Below are 21,528 nucleotides of genomic sequence, written 5' to 3'. Positions count from 1 at the left end.
TTAAAATTGGGATTTTGTACCAAATTGGTGAATCTCATAATGAATTGCATCTTTTTTGTCTCATACTCTTTACTTGTTAATGACTCCGAAGAAGGCTCATTCTCCCCCACCACAGGCATCCGGCAGGTTGACCCACTCTCTCCCTTTCATCTCCATTCTTTGTTCTCAGGTTCTAAGTTCCATCTTCACTAAAGCTGAATCGGAAAGGCTCATCAGGGGTATTCGTGTTCGTAATAGAGCGCCTTCCATATCACATCTATTATTTGCAGAGGATTGTTTGCTATTTTCAGAATTTAGCCTTCACAACATCACATCTCATAAGGCCTATCTTGATGCATACTGTGAAGCAAGCGGACAAGAAAAGAACTTGAAATATCCGCTTGCTTGCTTCACAATGTAATCGTTGTCTCTTTTTTCACATTTTTAGGGATGCAAATGTTGTTGCTCACTCCCTAGCCAGGAAGGCATGGCATGTATGACATCTTGGCCACTCTGCACTCCTTGGTTGATTGATGCTTGTAATCAGGAAGCCTCGTGCTCCTCATGGCCCCTTTGCAATAAAATTCCCCCTTATCCCAAAAAAAAAAAAAAAAAAAAAAAAAAAAAAAAAAACCATGGGTTAGGTTTTTCCCAAAAGGGAAAATTTCATGGACACCCCCTATAAGTTTGTCAAATATCACAAACACCCCAAAACTATCAAAATATCAACCGTGCCCCTGATGTTAAGCATAGTTAGCACCTAAAGTTGAAATGTCCATTTTAACCTCCTTAGTTATTTAAATAAAAACCTCTCATTCCATCTTCTTCCCTCTTCATATCATTGGAGAATTGCGGCATTGCGATCTTGGGCGACCATCACCTGTGCCAACTCCAGCTCCGGCGACAATCAATTGTGACAACTCCATCTCCCCGACCATCACCTGCGGATTATGGAAAAAACATATTGAGACCCAAGTAATGTGCTATTGTTTACTTGAAACTTATTACCAGGACTGTTCTGGAACGAAGAGAATAGTATTGTAGAAAACAATCACTACTTTTCCAGGTTAAAAGCCAGTTTAGGCATTCTGGCCCTATTACAATATTTGCAAGATGGTCCAAAGGATTCTAAGATTCCTAGAACAAGGCCAGACTGATGCAGCTCTCTTAATGCATCAACCTACTTTAAGGCACTGTTGCGTCAAGAAATCGTCGAGCTGTCCTGCGAGTGCCGTCACCTGCAAGTGGACCAAGGGGTCAACAGAGAGAACCGGTGTGGTTCCGGCCTAGGGCTCTCCGATGCCAAAGTTAGATCTCCTGAGCAAACAGATAAATAGTGATTATTCAATATGAGTTTTTATGTCCTCTAATGGGGTTGTGTACCTTGCCTTTTATAGTAGTGTATGGCGGTATGGAGAGTCCCAGTTTGATGGTGATTGTGCCGTTGAGTGGATAAAGGCTCAGGGTAACGGGGCTCTATCCTGATTGGCCATCTCCCCGCGGGAGGGAGTGTCCTGGTGGTATCAAGATCCTTGGTGGATAGATACCCGCGTGTGGTGATAACGTCATTGGTGCTTGAATCCGTCTAGGTGACGTGACTTCTAAGCAATGGCCTAAAGTCCTGGTGGTGACATGAGTCTGTAGTGACACGATTGGGTCATAGACGAGTAGCCCCGGTGTCCGTGTACATCACGTCTGCGTCCACGATGCCGCGCCTGGGTGCAGGCCGCACTTGAGTGAGAGGCCGCGCCTGGGTGAGAGGCCGTGCCTGGGTGTGGTCGCGCCTAGGTGAGGCCAAGCTTGAGTGCAGGCCATGCTTGGGTGCTGGCCGCGCCTGGGTGGGACCCTCAGTTGGTTCTCCTTGGTTCTAGAGCGGGTCGCTCGGTGACACATGGCAGCCGCTGATTGGTCCGATGAATCTTGGATGTATCAGGCACCAAGGACTGTGTACAGAACAAGTTGCCTCTTCAATTAACATAATTGAAAGCCCAATAGGACGAGAACGTTAAACCCCTCCTACCAGGTCTGGTCTCATAGGCTAAACCTCACCTAAACACCTATGGATAAAACCATACAGAATGAATGAGTTCACACGTCTCCGACAACATCATATCTGTGTGATATAATCTCGAGCGGCAGAAATCAGCACCATTTTATGTCCTCTGCTATGATCGAACCTCCAACGATTGGGGTTTTCTTCTTATTCTTTCTTCTGTCTTCCTCTTCTTGATTTGGATTTTGAGATCTACCAATTAAAGCAACCGTATTTGATTTATGTAAATAAAAGGTGGTTGAGTTTCGGACCTCCAAAATTCAGAGACGATGTCAATAATTTCGTGAATAAAATTCATGACCATTCGTGTCTGGGCAAGAGAGGGATTGAAAATAGGGAGTGGGCCGGATTAGGAGGAAGCACGATGGGGCGACAGAGGAACAAAATAGTGTTATAAATAGTAGAGCTTTTGGGGGTTACAAACATCGTAAGAGTCAGCAAGGGATGCAAGAGATGAATGAGAAGGTCTAGAGTCCCAATGTCTTTTCTCCTCCTGCCCAGAGAACAAGGTCTCTGCATGGTGTGAACGAAAACTAGAAGACTTGGTCTTGTCTGTAATGTCTCTTATCCTACTTCCCGGAGGAGTTTCTACACAGTTGTCATCTTTCTTTCGCTTTTTCTTTCTTCTCGTCTTTGTGGACATTGGGATGTCCAAACCTTAAAAATGCTTGAAGAAGAACAACGATGCATACAATAATGGTGGGGGGGATGATGAGAGCATAAAGCTGAACACATAAGGAAGAAATCTATAGAGGAGGAAGAACACAAAAACCAGATCCAAAATCAAGGGAAAACTGCCAACCCTTCCTCTGGAAAAAAAACATAACGGTCTTGTTGTTCTTGCTTCTTCCGCTTTAAGAGCATGGAAATCGAAGAAAAATGGTGTCAATTGCAGAAGCCCCCTAATTCCTTGTTCTTGCTCCTTCCGCCTTCAGACCATCGAAGATGATGATGAGTTGTATTAAGGGTTTTAATCTTAAGGGTATTATGGGAACTTAATCCTATTGTAAGGGTAATTTCGCCATTATAAAAGAGAAGTCATACTATAGGGGGTCTATGTGATATTTTGATAGTTTTTGGGGGTGTCTGTGATATCCAATAAACTTATAGGGGGTATCCATGAAATTTTCCCTTCATACCATAGAGAGTGGGAATTAACAATGAACCTAGAGTAAGGCGGATCTTTATCCCTGCAATTCCCTGCCTGGTATAGTTGCTGCGGTTCCCTAACAAGGGGGGGTGGCGTAATGAACATTCCACCCCTGACCGAAGTCCACCCCTTCTTACTAGAGCTTTAGAGGCACTAGGGGAACTGTACCGGTGGGGGCAGGAGATATTTTTCCGGCACCAACGATATCCTAAAACCGTCCCATGAAATTATTTAAAAAAAAAATAAAAAACCACATCGCCCTACGGTCCATGGGTGAAGGAAAATCGACATCCTCTACTTCTGCCTGCCCCTACTTCCATGTGCGCCCTACACACAACGAGGCGCGTAAAGGCTGCCTTACCCTCGTTTGGGCAAGGTGCTCGGACAGGGGTAAGACGGTCTTTACGCACCTCGTTGTGTGTAGGACGCACATGGAAGTAGGGGCAGCCGGAAGTAGAGGATGTCGATTCTCCAACAATGATACTACTTTACCTTTCAAGTTGCCCTAGATTGTATAACCTTATAAGTCTTTTGTTGCATCCAGCAAAACCCTTTTCGCTATCCCTCGATGAGAGTGGTCTGATCCCGTTTCGAAGTATAAACAAAGCGGCAACACTTCGACGGGGAAAGGGTTTTCAAAGAGAGACCTCTTCCTGTTTCAAAGGAGAACAGGATCCTAACGCTTTTCCCATCCATTACCTTCAATGGCGGCGATGATGAACCCTTACGATCCCAGATACACGGATCCCAACTCCTATAGGGAGAGACGAAGGTAAGCAGTGAAACCGTTACATTGATCGAGTGTTTTCATTCAATGGCTTCTTTACTTTATTAAATTTTGTTCTAAAATTTTTATGGACGATTGGGTTTTGTTGCAGTGGCCTAATGGCTCCGCAGCAACCAATAGCACCCTCCATGATGGGCGGAATAGGTGCTGGCGCTTCCCAGAATGTCGGCAGTGCTGGACCGCTCTCTTACGGAAGATCACCTTCAGCTTTCGGTGGCGGAAGGGGAGGTGGAGGTGTTGGGGCTGCCGGCGGCGGACCCGGACCGGGTAACTTTAATGGGTACCCGCCCTTTCAACCTGACGTCGGGAGAGGGTTTGACATTGGCCGAGGTAGTGGAGGAAGGGGTTTCAGTACAGGGAGAGGCGGCGGTGGCGGTAGAGGTGGTGGTGGAAGGGGCGGAGGTGGAGAACGTGGCGGTAGAGTATCCATTCCAGACCGTAGCGGCAGAATATATACTGGAGACCGTGGTGGCAGTAGCGTCAGAGGAGGCAGAGATGTAGGACGCGGACGTGGTAGTATAAGGGGTCGTGAAGGTGGGCATCGTGGTGGTGGCAGCTTTGGTGGTAGAGGTTTTGATGCCGGTCGTGGCGGAGGTAGGGCGAGCAGCGGTCGTGGTGGCGGTCGGAGTTTTGACTCCGGCCGTGGTGGAGGTAGAGGTAGAGATGGTGGAAAGTCTAGAGGGGAGTTGAACAGCATTGCTCTTCCGAAGCAGGATTTTGGAGACTTGGTACCATTTGAGAAGAATTTTTACGTGGAAAGCCCTTCGGTTCAGGCAATGACGGAGCAAGAGGTTGCGCTTTACCGAGCAAGGCGTGAGATTACAGTTGAAGGCTATGATGTCCCAAAGCCGATCAGACTATTTCCAGAGGCAAACCTTCCGGGTAATCTTCCAACATTTCTGATATATGAACTAAATTCATGTTCATCCTGTCACATTGTCTCCCTCTTCCCCACCATTTACCATACTTATTATCACATAGACTGGTTGATTATTATTTATTTAACTGAACAGCGTACTGCCTCGAGGTGATGGCTAAATTAGGGTTTGTTGAACCCACGCCCATTCAATCGCAAGGATGGCCTATGGCTTTAAAAGGTAGAGATTTGATTGGTATTGCGGAGACGGGTTCTGGGAAAACATTGGCATATCTGATGCCTGCGTTAATACATGTTAGTGCGCAGCCCCGACTGGGTTAGTGTCTTCCTCTCCTTCTCTGTTTGTTAGATTGATTTTCATTTCTCATTTTTTTTAATTATACTGTTTCAGTACGTGGTGAAGGACCCATCGTACTGGTCTTAGCACCTACAAGAGAATTGGCTGTTCAGATACAACAAGAAGTTGCCAAATTTGGGTCACGTACCAATGTCAGAAGTACTTGCATATACGGTGGTGCCCCCAAGGGACCACAGATTCGTGATCTCCAATCAGGTCCAGATTTGATTTTCTGTTTTGTTTGCCCCTAGATTCTTCTCTGTGCAATCCTGATCAATACTGTAGCTGATTGATGTGCTTCTGGTAGGGGTTGAGATTGTCATTGCAACACCTGGTCGATTGATTGATATGCTGGAAGCTCAGCATACAAATTTGCGGAGAGTAACATACCTAGTTTTGGATGAGGCTGACCGAATGTTAGATATGGGTTTTGAACCACAGATCAGGAAAATTGTATCCCAGGTTGGATTCATCCTTCTGACTCATGTTTTCTTTATAGTAGTAATATCAAGACAGCGTAAAAAATAGTTTTATTTCTAGCCTTCCAATTTTTTTAATGGGTTGGTGAATATGTCACTGATGTTTCTAATTTTCTTTTCTCCTTATTTCCTCGACTATTTCGTTTGCTTTAGTAGCCGAGCAACTGTAGATCAGGAAAATGGCATTGTTGGGGTTAGTTCAAAGTTTGCTTGATCCTTTTACAGGCATCCTTTTAAAGCTCTCGGCTTTGAATCTTGTTTCAATTGTAGCAACTTCTGTGTTGGTCTTAGCATTGCAACTCATTAACCATTAAACTGTGTTGTTGTTAGTAGCTTTGTGTATGTTCATATTTTTTCGATCTCTTAGGCTCTGTATGGCAACACTTTTGTTTTTTTTAGTGCTTTTGGGTCCGGCACAGTTTTATGCGTTTCTGTGTTTTTTGAGCGTTATTGGGTCCTAAAATGTTGTATGGTAACACTGAAAAAAATGTTTCTGTAACTAAGAAGAAACAGAAATCTGTATGGATCGCACTTAACAGAATCGTTTCTGTTGTTTACCAAAAATTACGTAATTGCCACCTACACCGTGGTTTATACTTATAAGATTCTGGATACTTCATACAAAAGAAAAAATGAAATAATTAAGAATGCCTATGTAGACATGTAGTGCACAACCAAAGAGCTTAAAACCCAACCTAGAATTCAAAAGATAATTGGGAGAAGTAGATACAGAGGTTAAAGGACGACCTTCAAAAAACATAAATCAAATACAAAACCCTGATTTTATAATAGAATTTCAAGGGAACCGAGGTTGACAACAATGATACTAAAATTGCAGCCTAAAATTTGACCTAAGGCTCCAAATGGTTCTCAATTCACACATTTGTAAGAGTGTAACCCTAAACAATGACTGGAAATCATAATGATTAATGGTTTCATCTTAGGAATGGAAAAGTCTAGAACAAGGCACTGAAGCAGTTAGAGGGGGTAGAGAGTTCCAATTTATAGTGAAAACTTATTTTAAATACAAAATGCTCTACAAGAAAATTGTTTATATTGAGTTTTGATGATTTTGTTCTCCTAATTTGGCAAGGAAGATTGAATAAATCTCCACCGCAGAAACGAAGACACAGTCAAGGGTCTATTGAGATTAGAGCGGAAAGTAGAGGATGGCGCCATTAAAGGAAGGGGCAAAGCCGAAGCCCGAGACAGAGCATATAATAGGAGTTTTTTCACAGAAGTAGAGCACTGGGAGAAACGACAGAGGAACCAAAGGACGCAAAGAGAGGAAAGCTAACAACTGCAAATGGTCCGAATGAAAATAAGCCACCGGAGTTGCAGAGGTGCAAGCAAGAGAGAGACACCGGAGAAAAGATGCCCATTTCTTCTTTCTATTCAAGGGAGGGTTTATGGAAGTGGTGATGACGAAAAGGTTTTCAGCCTGAAAAGAAAAAACCCCTAGATCTTAGGTAGATAGTATATCCTGGCTTATCACCTGAGGAGGGGAATTCACTCTCTATCAAACACAGTCGAAGCGTAGATAGTTTGGCCTCAGTCAGTGAAGAGCATCACTAGTTGCGCTTCGGTGCGTTCGGTCTTCCGTTCATCAGCGAATCATTCATTCCTACGATTGGGAAGGCTGTTTTGCTACTGATGTGCTCGAAGCTCAACCGCTAACGCCCCTGTTATCTTGTTTCTTTCGAACCAACGGCTCTGGTGTTTACAAACTATCGACTTCAGTTTTTTCTAAACTAGTAGCAATCTCTTTTGAGCAAGCAAGAGAGCAAGTGGACATGATGTTTCTCCGAAAATTGGTAGAAGTGTTTACCAAGTGAGAAACACCAATTTGATGTTTTGCAAATGTGTGCTAAAAGTGTGCCAAGTGTCTGGTTCATTAAAAAAAAAAAACAAAAAATCAAACTGGACATACCATACAGCTTTTAGCATGTTTCTGTTCCAAAAAAGCGGAAAAACACTAAAAACGCTTAAAAAGAACGTTACCATACAAAGCCTTAATTTATGGAATTGTATTTCTGTAAATACCATGTATGGCAAGGGCAGGCTGAAGGTGCCAATCATTGAAATTTAATGTTAGCTGAAGCTATTTTTGTCAGATTTTATTATATTTGTTGTGTTCTTCCGTGTTCTGAGGAAGAACACGTTTGAGGACTGCCGCTGCCTCAATCCATCTGGTAATAATTTTTGAAAAAATGTGATGCACTTTCGTTGTTGAACCGGCTTGAATCCGTTTGGAGAATGAATTTCGTTAAAGCCTGTGTGGTCTAGGGCAGTTTGGCTGTGGTTCTCTTTAATGTAGAAGGGTTTCAGTTAAGAACCACTATACAGTAGGATCAATAAAAATTGCAGCAGGTCATCAATAATAGAAACAAATCAGACTAAAATTGTTGGTTGAGGCTCTCTAAGGGCATGGCATATTTATGGGCAGCTATACTTGCCTTACAAGTAAGAGAAAATTAGAAACTTGCAAGAAAAAGGAAACAAATTGAAAATAGAAACTTCTTAATAAAAGCTAATCCTACTTTCTAAATCTGGTACTAGATACTAAAGAGCTAAGATTGTTTAATAGACAACCACAAAATATCTAAGAGAATAATTCTAAAAATAGAAACTAAACTCCCATTTCCTCCACACATAGACAAAATTGAGTCTTCTAATAAAGTCTTCACATGATTTGGTCTTGGTCCCCACAAGATCTTCTAGTAGCATTCACACCAAGGCAAAATAACAGGCTCTGATACTATTCACGTGAAAAGTGTTTTTGCCTCTTTTTCTTCATATTTCAGTCTATACCACCCTTCCCCTCGCTTTCTCTCATCTCTTCTCTCTCCCATCCCCCTACAAGACCTTCTTCCCATGATATAGATATATCACCAAAATGGGCTTATTTCTAATAAAATAAGCCTAGGGTTGGGTTCCTAATATTTTTTATACCCTGTTACTTAATGAGTATAGTTGTAATGTAGAAGGGGTAGTTTTCAGCAAAGATTCTCCTCATTGCCTACTCCACTCGATCAGACTTAGAGCCCATTCTTACTCCTGGTTTGCCTAGTATTTGCTACCTTCTAATTCTGATTTTCTTGTATTATTGATGATCTGCTGCAACTTTTATCAATCCTATTGTAGAGTGGTTCTTAGCTGAACACCTTCTCCATTACTCCAAACTAGGGTTTACAGTCCCAATAATAACCTTCAAACTCCAATAAGCTCAGTTAGAACACTCAGGCTTTAGGTAGGGAATTAAATAGACAAATCTGAGAATTCATTTAATGGCCAGAAACACAACAGAAGTAGGTTTTCAAAATTAGAAAGTACTGACGAGTGTGTAGAAACCAAACCAGCAATGGGAAGAGACCACTTGGATCGAGTGGAGTAGGGACAAAGGGGAATCTCTGCTGAATTTCAGCCAGTTCCAATGGCTAACTTGTGAGTTGTGAAGGAGTTCCCAAATTAGAAGGTTAAGGTCTGCAGGCCAAACCAGTGAGAATCTGGCCTCAAGTCAGGGGTTGAATGTAGCCTTTGATGGTTTGATTCAGTCTTCCAAATCTCAATTGATTTCAGTGGTTGGTTGGGGAGATATCCCAGCTTAAAGTCTGCAGCAATACCTGGACAGAACAATAGAGCTGCAGGGTATTCAAGTCTGTTTCCCTTTGAATTGATGCAACAACAATAGATCTGGACTTGATTGGGACTTGATTCTGATCTTCCCGAGGTCTTCACAGCACTTGCAGCAATCTTAGAATCGCAGCAACAGTAAGGGAATTTGAGCAGGGAAGGAAGGAGGAGAAAGGGGGTAGGAGATGGGCATCCACAGCTATCCTAGCTGTTGCACAGGGGTTTTAGTCCCATAGTCAAGTGCAAGGATGCCTCAAAATTTCATTCATTAATTCTGTGTCAATCAATTACAATGGCTGCCTTTCATATAGACTGAGGCTAGGCTACAAAAATAGAAAGTAAAACTTTGCAACTGTTTGGAAAACAGAAACTAATAAAAATAGTAACCACTGGAAATAGAAACTAAAAGAAATTAGAAACTACTAAAGGCTTTATAACTTAGCCTTCTAAACATGCAAAGATAATCAAATTAGAAACTACCTAATATAAACTGAATATAGAAACTAAACTATAGCAGCTTTGGATAGAATCTTCCTCCACTTGATGGGCGCACAAGATTTTCTAAAATCAATCCCAAACAAGGCAAAATTTGGCTTTCATAGTGTTCACATGAACAGTGATGTGAACAGTGTTTTAGTCTTCAACTTGGGTCTTCTAGAAGGATTCCCATCAAGGCAATATGGGCTGTGACACTGTTCACATGAACAGTAATTCCTAACTCTTCTCTTCTTCATGCTTCGATCTACATTAACTCTTCCCCTCTTAGAAAAAATTCGACCTTGAATTTTGAGAAGAGTAGGACTGATCTGTGTTGTGCACATCTGTCTTCAGCTTGTAGTAGAACTCATGTAGTTCTTTGTAGATACGAATGTAGTCCAGAAGATGTGGAGTTCGTTCTTTAGTGTACTTTGGTGGAATAACAAATTCCACTTGTTCAACTTCAAGATCCTCGGATGTATCCATGGGATCATCCACATGTGTCGGCAACCATTTCTGATTCAGACTTGGGCTCTTTCGGTAAAGGTGCTACATCTGATTTCTTATTAGCTGTCAAGAACTCCGTGTGAGATTATACTAGTAATGGCTTTGCGACATGTTTCCCTTTACCCGTGATTGCACTTGTATGCTGTGGAAGATTTGTACTTTCCTCCTTTGCTGGTGGCTTCTCAAGAATAGGCTTCAATAGTTTTTGGCGCTTGGCTTGGGCAACCATCAATTTTAGTTTCATGGCTGGCACGTTGAGTGGATTAAGTACCAATGGCTTTCCCTTGAAATCAGAGAAACATTGGTTCTTTGGTACCTCCCACCAACACATTATTGTCATACATCCATGGTCGTCCAAGTAAGACATCAGTCAATACCATCGGTATGATGTTGCACCAAACATCTTCTTCATATTCTCCCAATTTCAGCAGTACCGAGCATCGTTGATTTATCTCCAAAGTGATGTGGTTGAGGGAAACTGTATAAGGTTATGGATGAGCCTCTATTTTCAACTTTCCTGCTGTGACAAAGGCTTGAGATGCAACATGTACACAGCTTCCACTATCCACAATCACCTGTGATGTCAAAGGTCCACTCGCCACTAAAGTATAAAAACTAAAATTTCAGCGCCAATCCTCACCTTTTGCTTCTGTAACCAAAACATTGTTCACATGAACAATGTCACAGCCCCTTATTTTGCCTTGGTGAGAATGTTATTAGAAGATTCTATGGGGCCCAAGATTAGACTGCATGGTGCTTTTTGTGTGGGGATTTAGAATAGTTTAGGTTCTAATTTCAGATTTAGAAAGTAGGCTTAAGTTTCTATTTTGAAACTTGCAACTTAGAGTTTCTATTTTAGTTTCATTACTTGTGACCCAAGTCTCAGCCTTATAAGGGACTTTCTAATTTTTAGTTTCTATTTTGGAGCTCAATCATTGGGCCTTTATATATTGTAACCTGCCCGTAGAGGCGCCCCATGATTTGAATAGTTGAATGAAAAAAGTCTTGAAGCAAAAGATTCTCTTGTCCAATGGCTGTGACATGAAGGGCTGAGAGAGCCAAAATCCTAGGGCTAATAGGAGCCTGGCTGTGAGAGCCAAATCCTCCTATTCCTTTCCCTCTTCTTCCCTTAATCAATCTCCTCTGCTGTGACTACCTTGTGACTGCTACAAGCTGCTGTTGTGAACCCCTTGGAGACCAGAATCGAACCACCAATTATGCCTAGACTGCTGCTGCTGCTGCAATCAATCAAAGAGAGACCTTCTACACCCTGCGGTTCTGCTCCAGCCTCGGTTTTTCTCCTGCAACTTTGTTCTCCAATTTCTCTGCAAAAGGAAATTTGATCCAGCAGTGCTTTGGAGGACTGATTGAGATCACCAAAGGCTACACTCGATCCCTGGTTTGGAAGATCTGCCCTAACCTTCTAATTTTGACTCCAGGTCATATCTCAGCAACCAACCATCACAACAAGCTGAAATTTGGGGCACAAGGCCTCCTCATACCCTCCACTCGATCCTAATTGGGAGTCATTCCTACTGCTGGTTTGCAAGTTATTGTTTTCTTTCTATTTTGGTGTTTACCTCTTCTAATTCTGATTTGCTTCCCTAATTTATGATCTGTTGCATCTATTATTGATCCTACTGTAGAGTGGTTCTAAATTGAACCCCTTCTACATTACAGGGTGTCACTACACATGCTGTGTGTAAATACTGAAAGAAAAACTGATCAGGTTTAGTGTTAAAAGAGAACTTGCAACAGTCTGTGGGAGGACACTGTCGAAGGGACACTGATGCAGGCTAAGAAACCAGAGGGTATGATCCTCAATTGCAAACAGGTTCCCAGGTGTTAAACAGTTGCCGGAATATTCACAGCGTGTGGCTGATCTGATCTGATCTGGTCAGGGATATGTCCAAGAGGCACTGCAGAGCAGAGCATAAAGAGGAAGGAAAAGAGGAAAGGAAGGTTGATGAGAGGAAAGAGAACCTGCTAGCTGGGTGCTGCAGGAAATAAGGGAGGAAGAGGAGTTGTGTTTTGGGTGGGTGGGTGGGTGGGTGGGAGAGGAGGAAGAAAAGAGATCGAAGATGGGGAGCAAAGTTATAAAGTACTATCAAAATAGGTCCAATTTTGGGACCAGGCCTGCATTAAACACGGGTCAGGTCCAGTGTCAACTGAGAACTTACAATAGAGCAGTCTAGGGCAATATTATCAAAGTGTCTTGTTTTGGGTCATGGTCAGATCAACTCATGCATATGTCAGGCGCTACTAGCAAGTCAGTTGCCTAGAGCAAGTCATGCAACTAGTCAACCTTTCATGTTGATTGGATAAAGGAAATTACAATAATGGCCTCGTAAGTTTCACTCAGCCACCAACTTGAACAGGAAATTAAAAAAACCTTCCTACATTCAACTAAATCTTGGACCTAAACTACACCCTTTTATCTGTGTAAGGCTCAAGTACTGAAGGGCCTTGTACAGAATTAATTAACTTTAGGCTTAAAGTATTAATAATGGCTGGTGGCTATCAAATCATTGCACTGCTAGCGCATCAACCGGTCAGTAAAAATTGGCTTGAGGAATAGATTATTCACTGGCGCAAATGGAGTACAATGTTCAGTATGACATCCAACAAGATGGAGGGAAGATCATTGCTTTAAGAATGAAGAGTTGACATCTCACTTTTATGTTCCTTCAATTATGGTTTACCACATGGTCTTTGGTAATTCAGGACTCTTGGTATCATCAACCAATTTCCTTGTTCATACCTTGAGATAAGTTTGGACATTACCTACAACCAATCTTGTGGGAGAGCCAGTAAGGTCACCTTGTTGTTAGCTGAGGTGTTCTATTAAGCAGTTGATTCTGTAATCTGTAAGGAGCTGTGATTTGTTCCTTCAACAATATACTTTCTACTTTGCTGGTGAGAATAATGTGATGATTATATTGGTGGAACAATAACATTGATGTGTTATTGTCTCCATTGGAATAATTTGGCACTTATTTCCATGGCTTCCTTCCAGTTTCTAACATCATAGATGCATCATGTTATGTTATTTCTTATCCAATCTGCTTGTAATTATTATTTTTGAAATAAATAAATAAAATCATTAGGCCTGAACTTCATTAATTACAGATTCGGCCAGATAGACAGACATTATATTGGAGTGCCACGTGGCCCAGGGAGGTGGAAGCATTGGCAAGGCAGTTCTTACGGAATCCCTACAAGGTGCGTGTGTGCATGTTATGTGTGTGTGTGCGCGTCTCTTAGCTTGTGGATTTGTTACATGAATGATTTGCAGTGGTAGATGATAAAATCTTATTGAGAGCCTTGTAAAATCAATTGACGCCAGGTAATCATTGGATCTGCGGATTTGAAGGCGAATCATTCTATTAACCAGGTAGTCGAAGTTATGCCGGAGATGGAGAAGTATAATAGGTGTGTTTTCATTGACTATGGCAACCAAAAAGGCTAAGAAGGCTGATATTATAAAGTCTCTTGCTGATTGATTTATTCATATGTTTATCCAGGCTGATCAAACTGCTTTCGGAAATGATGGATGGGAACCGGATCCTTATATTCCTGGAGACGAAAAAAGGATGTGATCAGGTCACACGGCAGCTGAGAATGGATGGATGGCCAGCTCTATCCATCCATGGTGATAAAAACCAGGCTGAAAGGGACTGGGTTCTGGCTGAGTTCAAAAGTGGTAGAAGTCCTATAATGACTGCCACTGATGTAGCTGCACGTGGTCTTGGTAGGATCATTATGTATTAGGGAATCTTACTTGTCTTCATTTAGTAGTTATGCTGAACATTGGCGAGTCGGCAGGCTGCTGTCCAGTTCCCTGGGGGTAATTTCGTGGTCTGGTGGGTGAGGGGAAGCCATCTCATCTAGAGATTATAACTATGTTCTTGTTATTTCTATCTGTGAGAGTGATCATTTCCCTTCACCAATTTCTTCCATGCCACTAGAGTGTTCCATGAAATGCCTCTGGTACCATAATATTGCAGCTCATGTTACATGGACACAGGGAGCACAGGTTCACGAATATGGCCATTACAATGTAATATTTTCTAGATTGTGGGAGGACCAATGGAATGTCTGTAGCATCAGTCGTGTAGATGTTTCCTATGTTTCTGTTTACATGGTTACTACGGAGTGAAAAGATAAGTGTAGAATTCTGGGTTTGATCCATATTCGCTAGAAGTGTCTGACATGGGCATGGCTCCTATCATCAAAGTGTCTAAGTAACATGGTTGAAAGCTGTTCCAGCCCATCCACGGTCTTGGAGCTGGTGTTGTGGCAGCCAGTCGACTCAAGAAAGCTTATTTGTTTGTAGGGGTTGAACTGGGTGATGGTGCTGGTCCTTATCCCTGCAAGGTCAAGGTGGGCACATTTACTTGTTGAATGTGTATCTTATGTTTGAACCAAAGTAGGGGTGCAGGGATAAGGGGGCAGTTGCATTTTTGTCCTCATTTGGGAAGATTACTACTGAGTGTACATGTTGATACATCTGCACTAATTTTGTCTGTAATGTTTGCAGATGTGAAAGACATAAAATGTGTGATCAATTATGATTTCCCGTCGAGCCTTGAAGATTATGTTCACAGGATTGGACGAACTGGCCGTGCAGGTGCTAAAGGAACTGCATTTACCTTTTTTACGCATGCAAATGCCAAGTTTGTGAAGGATCTAATTAAGATCCTACAAGAATCTGGCCAGATTGTGAATCCGGCATTGGCTGCCTTAGCCCGTTCGGGTGGATATGGTGGAGGAGGTGTGTATTCGCTTCTGCCATGTTTTCCTTGTTTCATAAAGTTGTTAGTGGGATTTTACCATAACATTGATTTGGTGTTAACATTTCAATGTTTTGGCAGGGTCAGGGGGGAACTTCCGCTCCAGGGGCCGAGGAGGAGGGGGAGGAGGAGGTTTTGGTAACCGAGCTTTGATTTCAGGTTCCAATACTATCCCTCTTGGGTCAAAGAGGCCGTGGTAGTCTCTATTTTATGGCTGCCATAGACTGAAGAACTAACCAGTGTATGTAAGATAGAATTCACTCTTATGTTATGTTCCATAGTTCCATCTTGGAAATCTTCAGAAATGATCAACCTGCTACATTGAGGTCATCTTTCTCTGGAATGTTTATGTTCATTTTTTGGCTAATGAAGGTCCGCATAATCGCCTGAACTTAAATTTGTAGATTCAGTATACCCGCTTCATGTACCATTTACTTTCGGTAGAGTCATGGCCTCGTCAACATGGTTTATAAATTCTTGTATGGGTATTCACCCCAACCCTTACAGTTACATCCCACACAACTTGGCTCATACTGGAACCCACACGGTAGAGTGGGAAATACCGAATCAAGATATTTCTGATAGCTGATTTGATAAGTTTTCATTAGTGGTGAATGCCAGGTTGTCCTTTTTTTTACAAAAATTTGATCAGGTTGGCCTTTTTGTCATCATATATAAGAAGGCATTTTATGAGTTTCTGCACTCCAATGCTCTCATCCAGGGTTAGACTGGTAACAACTTACAATACCTACTGCATAGCAAATGTCCGGCCTTGTACACAACATAGCGTATATAAGACTCCTTGTTGCAGAGACATAGGGAATCTTCTTCATCTCTTCAATGTTCGTCTGAGACTGAGGATATTGAGATCTGGAAAGACTGACTCCATGTCGGAAATGGACACTTCCCCGTTTAGAGTTCTCCATGTTAAATTTGGTCAGAACTTTGTCTATGTAGGTAGTCTGTGACAAGCTTAGCATCTTTTTCTGGCGATTTTTCACGAGTTTGATCCCAAGGATATAGCTAGTTTCACCAAGGTCTTTCATCGAGAAAGTTGTGGACAACCATTGTTTCACCGATGAAAGAAACCCTACATCGTTACCCATCAACAATCTGTCATCTACATATAAAATAAGAAAATATACTGCACTCCCACTAATCTTCTTGTAAACGCATGGTTCATCTATGTTTTGATCAAAACCAAAAGATTTGATTGATTGATCAAACCTAATGTTCCAGCTTCTGGAAGCCTGCTTTAGTCTATAGATGGACCTCTACAATTTGCATACTTTCTTTCTTCCTCCAAGGAAGATAACCCCTCTGGCTATTGCATGTAGATTTCTTCTTGAAGAAATCCATTCAGAAATGCAATTTGTACATCTATCTACCATAAATTTTGAAGAACCATTAAGTTCCGAGGCTTAGTTCATGTCCAGTGGAATCCATTGAACTTGAAAGTGCAATGTCAAACATACAGGCTGTGATACATAACCGAAATTAAGATACTTAATTTCAGGTTTCATGGTCGGAACTTTCATGTTCTCAATTGTTTTTTGGTATAAAATTTCAGACAGCTTTTATGGTTTTCAAGTAGCAGATTTATGGTGTTTCTTGTGACCCTGACACTGTTTTCTGTCGAGTGGTGAAAGGTATCTTCTCTGATCTCTCCTAAGGTGCTCTGGAGATGGTTTGAGCTAGTCCCTTCACCCACATCAATCCTTGATGCTAAATAAGAGGGGCAACCAATATCACCAGATGCCTTGATCTGGATTTTGAAATTTCAGACATCATATATAGCTGAATCAGTTGTAAATTTAGATTAGGAAAACTGGTAAATCCTAATTTGAGTTTGTTTTGTCTTCTAGAAACCCCTTACCATATTAAGGGGTGTTCGAGAATGGAATAGCAAAGAATGTACATAATATGCAACTTTATTGGGAGATCTTAGTGGGTGAGCCTTATAAGTTCTGCTATTGCATCCTGTTGGTTGTGGGTTCAAGACTTGGAGATTCTCTCCTTCATAGTAGGGTTTTTTTGGGGGGGGGGGGGGTTGGTGTGGTGGTGGTGGTTTGTGTTAAATCTACCGTAGCGGGAGGCTCATGCAGTATGATGCAATTTTTCTTCGTTGGAGATCTCATTGTTTGGTTCATTGACCATATTAAATTTAGGGTTAAATACACGCACCCCTATAATGCACCTAATATGCCTCATGTCCCCTAAGGTTCTAACAATTCAACCTGCACCTCCTCAAAATTCCACGTATCACCCTGTACTTTACCTCCTAAAGTCATTTAAGTCCACACCGTTAATTTTAGAAGTTAAATGCTAAGAACTTTTTTTTTATTGATCGAACGACCTTTATTTCTAACAACTTTTAAAATTTGAAAAGATCAAAATGCCCTCATTTTCCCCTGATCATCATCTGTAGATATCCAATACCGTGAAGCCCCACCTCCACTCCTCCACCTCTACCAATTCCACCACCGAGTCCACCTCCCTTGCCTATTCTCCACCAACACCGCTTCTTTTACCAAATCCACCCCAGCTCCACCACCCTTTCCAAACCCACCTCCAGCGCCCGCCAACCTTTTCGATTCCACCACCATCTGTGCGCAACTTAGTTCCCTCTAAACTTAGTTCCCCTAAAAACCATTAGAAGTTTTCCCTGAAATATATCAGGGAACATGAGACAACCATTAGATCCCATATCAAGCAAATCGATGTTGGCAGAGCCATCCGATTGGTACTCGACCAATCTTCAGGTATACTAATTAGAATCTAAAATTTCCTAAACGATGAGGATAGGAGCGCTTCTTATTCTTTCGATCTGCTATCATGGTCGACATGGCAATAGAGTTGCAGCTGTCATTAATCGAATCAATGGGTTATCCACAATTGCAGAGTATGAATATGAAGTTTCCTAACGATGAAGAAATAAGGGTTTCATGTTCTTTGGATCGGATATCATGGTGTCCATGGCAAGGTTGCAACAAATGTTGTAGCTGAGAATAATCAATCGAATTGATGATGGCTAGGTTTCCCATGACAATCCGGTGAGGTTTTTTCTATGAAATACTGAAATCTGTAGAGCCCTCAACCATCAAACCTTCGTATCATCAGAAGTTATTTGAGAAAATTAGAAAAATCTGAGCCCAGGGCTGACTCAAATAGCTCTGAAACTTCAAAGTTAGAGTCGCCTAGGGCTGCTGGATCCAATCAATTCATTAGAAATCGATTTAAAAAGGTATATGAAGAATCTATTTCAGCTGGTCTAGAAAAAATGGTTAAACTTGGCAGATCCGATTACAAAATTTCTTATCCCTGGTTTAAAAAGGAATATGAAGAATCGATTTCAGCTGGTTTAGAAACAATCCTCTGATCTTCCACGGGTAGATGAAAATAGGTTGCAAAAGGGAGTGTTCTACCCTGTTCTTCGATCGCAAAAGGGAAAGTGACAAAGAGAAAGGGAGAAAGGCAGAAAGGGCAAAAGAGAAGGGAGGGCGATTTGGGTATTTTACTTTTTAACCTTTCTTGTTTTTTGTTTTAGGGTTAATTCCAAATGCCCCCCTGAAAATGGCCAAACGTATAGTTGCCCCCCTGAACTTTCACTAATGCAACATGCCCCCTACTTTCCAAACTAAGTACCAATATAGTCCCTCCCGTTAGTGTGAGACGTTAAGTGATAACAGAACCTAGTTTTTGAAAACTTATGGACCATTCTACCCCCTAATAGGGTAAATGACCAAAATGGCCTTACCTAAAAAAAAAAAAAAACAAAAAAAACCTGCAACTCATCTTCCCCAAATCGTTTAGGGTTTGGGGACGATGAGTTCTTGAATCGAAAATTGAATGGAACTGGCAGGAGACTTGATTTCTGAGCAGCTGAAACTAAAACCTTATCAGCTATTCTCTCTCTCTCGCTCTCTCACTCTCTCACTCTCTCAAACACACAAAATGAGAAGAAAGCTGGATCTCTTACCTCAGTCGCCGCTTCTTTCTTTTAGGACATATAGAATTCCTAGTGTGGGTTGTCTTGTCGTAATCCGTATTCTCCATCGGAGAATGAGATACGAAGATCCAGAATAGAAATGGGGGAAACACCTGACTGCCCTCCTCTGCTTCTGTTCTCGTTTTCTTCCCCAAATCGTTAAGAGAAAAGATGCGACGACGCCGGAGAATCCGAGAAGGCTCTCGTATTTCAAGTCCCAAACCCTATTTCTTCAAGATAATCGCCAAAGCAATTCTTGAAAGTGGAGAGCTAGTAAGTCTCTCTCTCTTTCCCTCTCTCCCTCTCTTTACTTTCGTCATTCTGCTACTCTTTGATAGCCATCTTGTTATGGTTTTCAGATTTTTCATTTCACTGAGATCCTTCGTCAAATGCTAGTGGACTGTAACCTAGTTTTACACCCCTCAAAAAAAAATATCCAATCTTTACAAACCAAATCTAGTATTAGGTGGTGATGTCGGTGGTGGGAGGTCGTGGTTGAAGGATTATGTAGACAGATTGGCTTCATCGGCTTCGACGTCGTTTTCATCTCGGACTCAATCGTTTCGATATTCAGGTAGGATTTTCACTGGCAGTAGTCGCCGGAGTGATTTGTATATCGGGAGTGGTCGTCGGAGCGATGATAATGCCGTTGTCGATTTTAGGGAAGTCAGGAGTTGGGATTTGGAGGGAAATTGGATGATCGAAGAAATTGGGAGTTGCCACTTCCATTCTTGATTTCTGATTCAAGAACTCATCTTCCCCAAACCCTAAACGATTAGGGGAAGATGAGTTGCAGGTTGTTTTTTTTTTTTTCAGGTAAGGCTATTTTGGTCATTCTACCCTATCAAGGGGTAGAATGGTCCATAAGTTTTCAAAAACTAGGTTTTGTTATCACTTAACGTCTCAGACTAATAGGAGAGACTATATTGGTACTAGGAGAGACTATATTGGTACTTAGTTTGGAAAGCAGGGGGGCAAATTGCATTAGTAAAAGTTCAGGGGGGCAACCGTATGTTTGGCCATTTTTAGGAGGGCATTTGGAATTAACCCTTTGTTTTAACCACTTAAGGGCTTTTTCATAATTATGCCTTAGAAAGAGTATAATTATACATTACCTTCTTCACACTAGCATTTAATGCCTAAAATTATTAGTGTGGACTTAAATGGTTTTAGGGGGGTAAAGTAGAGGTGGTACATGGAATTTTGAGGGGGTGCGTATGGAACCTTAGGGGCACGACGAATATTGGGTGCATTATAGGGGTATGTGTGTTTTATCCTTAAATTTACCATTCGGTATTGATTTTCCTTTTCCTGGAGTGTGGCCAACGCCAACATTCCCATGAGTCCCTCTCTCCTCTCCAGATGAAAAAGAACATTTGCCTCCTTGTTTTAAGGAGAAGAAAGATAGACATATGGGAGTGCTGGAACAGGCCACACTCTCGGACAGATAATTGCTTCCCATATTATATATGAAAAATGGGAAAAAGATCTCACAAGGCACCGTGAGATGACGCCTCTGCCCCCTAGTTAGATACACATGTTCACCCATTGGCCCTGCTTATGTAGAGAACATGCGACCAACTAGAGATCTCTTGCCCATGAAAAATTTTCTTGTAACTATGGTTGGTTATAACAAGATTGTAACCTTAATTTTTTATCCTTTTAGTATAACATTTTGTTTTTTCCATGAGTATCAATTATATCATTTTACATGAACAATGACAATTATTGAAAATTAAGTAAGAACTCATTTCCAATTTATTTTGAAAATAACTTTTTGCCCTTGACTTAATTAAATTTTGAGAATAAAACAAGAGGCAAGAATATAAGGTTAAGCTTCTTAATTCACCTACTTGGTGACTATATATATTCTCCATCTCTGGTGATGTCATATAGTAATATTACCCAATGCTCAGACATGGAATGATGCAAACGCTTTTATTTATTTATTTTGAGCCCCCAAATTTCTGCATGTTTTCTAAACCCTCCCCCCACCCTCCAAAAAAAAAAAAAAAAATCCTGCATATTTGGGATCAGGATCGTCTCCAAGAGGCGTGCGCCCAGGGTCCTGCCAGGGGACATCCAGCGATTGAGCTGTGTTGTACACATCTTGAGCAAAGCTCATACAAGGCGAGGTAAAGGTTGCGGTTGTGGACATTACACACAAGGGTGTAGTAGAGAACTTGGTTCCAATGTTAATATCCAAGTTAAATTCATACATCGAAAATCTTCTTTTGCTTTAGCATACAAAATGAACTCAAGAAAGTGTTTTTTTGCCCCCTAGGTTGATCAGAGAATCTATGAAAGTTGGATTGTTCTTGCTGTCTAACCCAAGCCTCAACACGAACCGTACCCTGTACCATCGACACTGGGAAGCCTAATCTTGGTTAAGAAAGAACCTGAAACTCGCGAGTTTACCTGTGAATTGAAGTTGTATCTGCTTCCTCTTCAGTGTTGAAAAAAATGCA

At 41.6% G+C, this 21,528-nt stretch overlaps 1 protein-coding gene across 1 annotated transcript; it reads left to right on the top strand.

Annotated features, from left to right (window-relative positions):
* Window positions 1–3,703: 3,703 nt before the first annotated feature.
* Window positions 3,704–15,481, top strand: LOC122672589 (DEAD-box ATP-dependent RNA helicase 20-like). Its single transcript, XM_043870048.1, has 10 exons — window positions 3,704–3,954; window positions 4,061–4,851; window positions 4,983–5,162; window positions 5,238–5,399; window positions 5,491–5,645; window positions 13,409–13,501; window positions 13,626–13,711; window positions 13,804–14,030; window positions 14,820–15,053; window positions 15,154–15,481. Exons 1-10 carry the CDS (start codon window positions 3,887–3,889, stop codon window positions 15,270–15,272), a joined length of 2,115 nt encoding a protein of 704 aa, XP_043725983.1. The 5' UTR covers window positions 3,704–3,886; the 3' UTR covers window positions 15,273–15,481.
* Window positions 15,482–21,528: the final 6,047 nt, after the last annotated feature.

This window comes from Telopea speciosissima, chromosome 8, assembly GCF_018873765.1.
Source record: "Telopea speciosissima isolate NSW1024214 ecotype Mountain lineage chromosome 8, Tspe_v1, whole genome shotgun sequence".
Lineage (NCBI taxonomy): Eukaryota > Viridiplantae > Streptophyta > Magnoliopsida > Proteales > Proteaceae > Telopea > Telopea speciosissima.
This window is presented reverse-complemented; position numbering and strand designations above follow the sequence as displayed.

Coding starts and splice junctions, on each gene's coding strand:
- LOC122672589 (XM_043870048.1), top strand. CDS start 3,887: ATGGCGGCGATGATGAACCCTTACGATCCCAGATACACGGATCCCAAC. Junction 4,852..4,982: donor TCCAGAGGCAAACCTTCCGG/GTAATCTTCCAA, acceptor TTAACTGAACAG/CGTACTGCCTCGAGGTGATG. Junction 5,646..13,408: donor TCAGGAAAATTGTATCCCAG/GTTGGATTCATC, acceptor CATTAATTACAG/ATTCGGCCAGATAGACAGAC.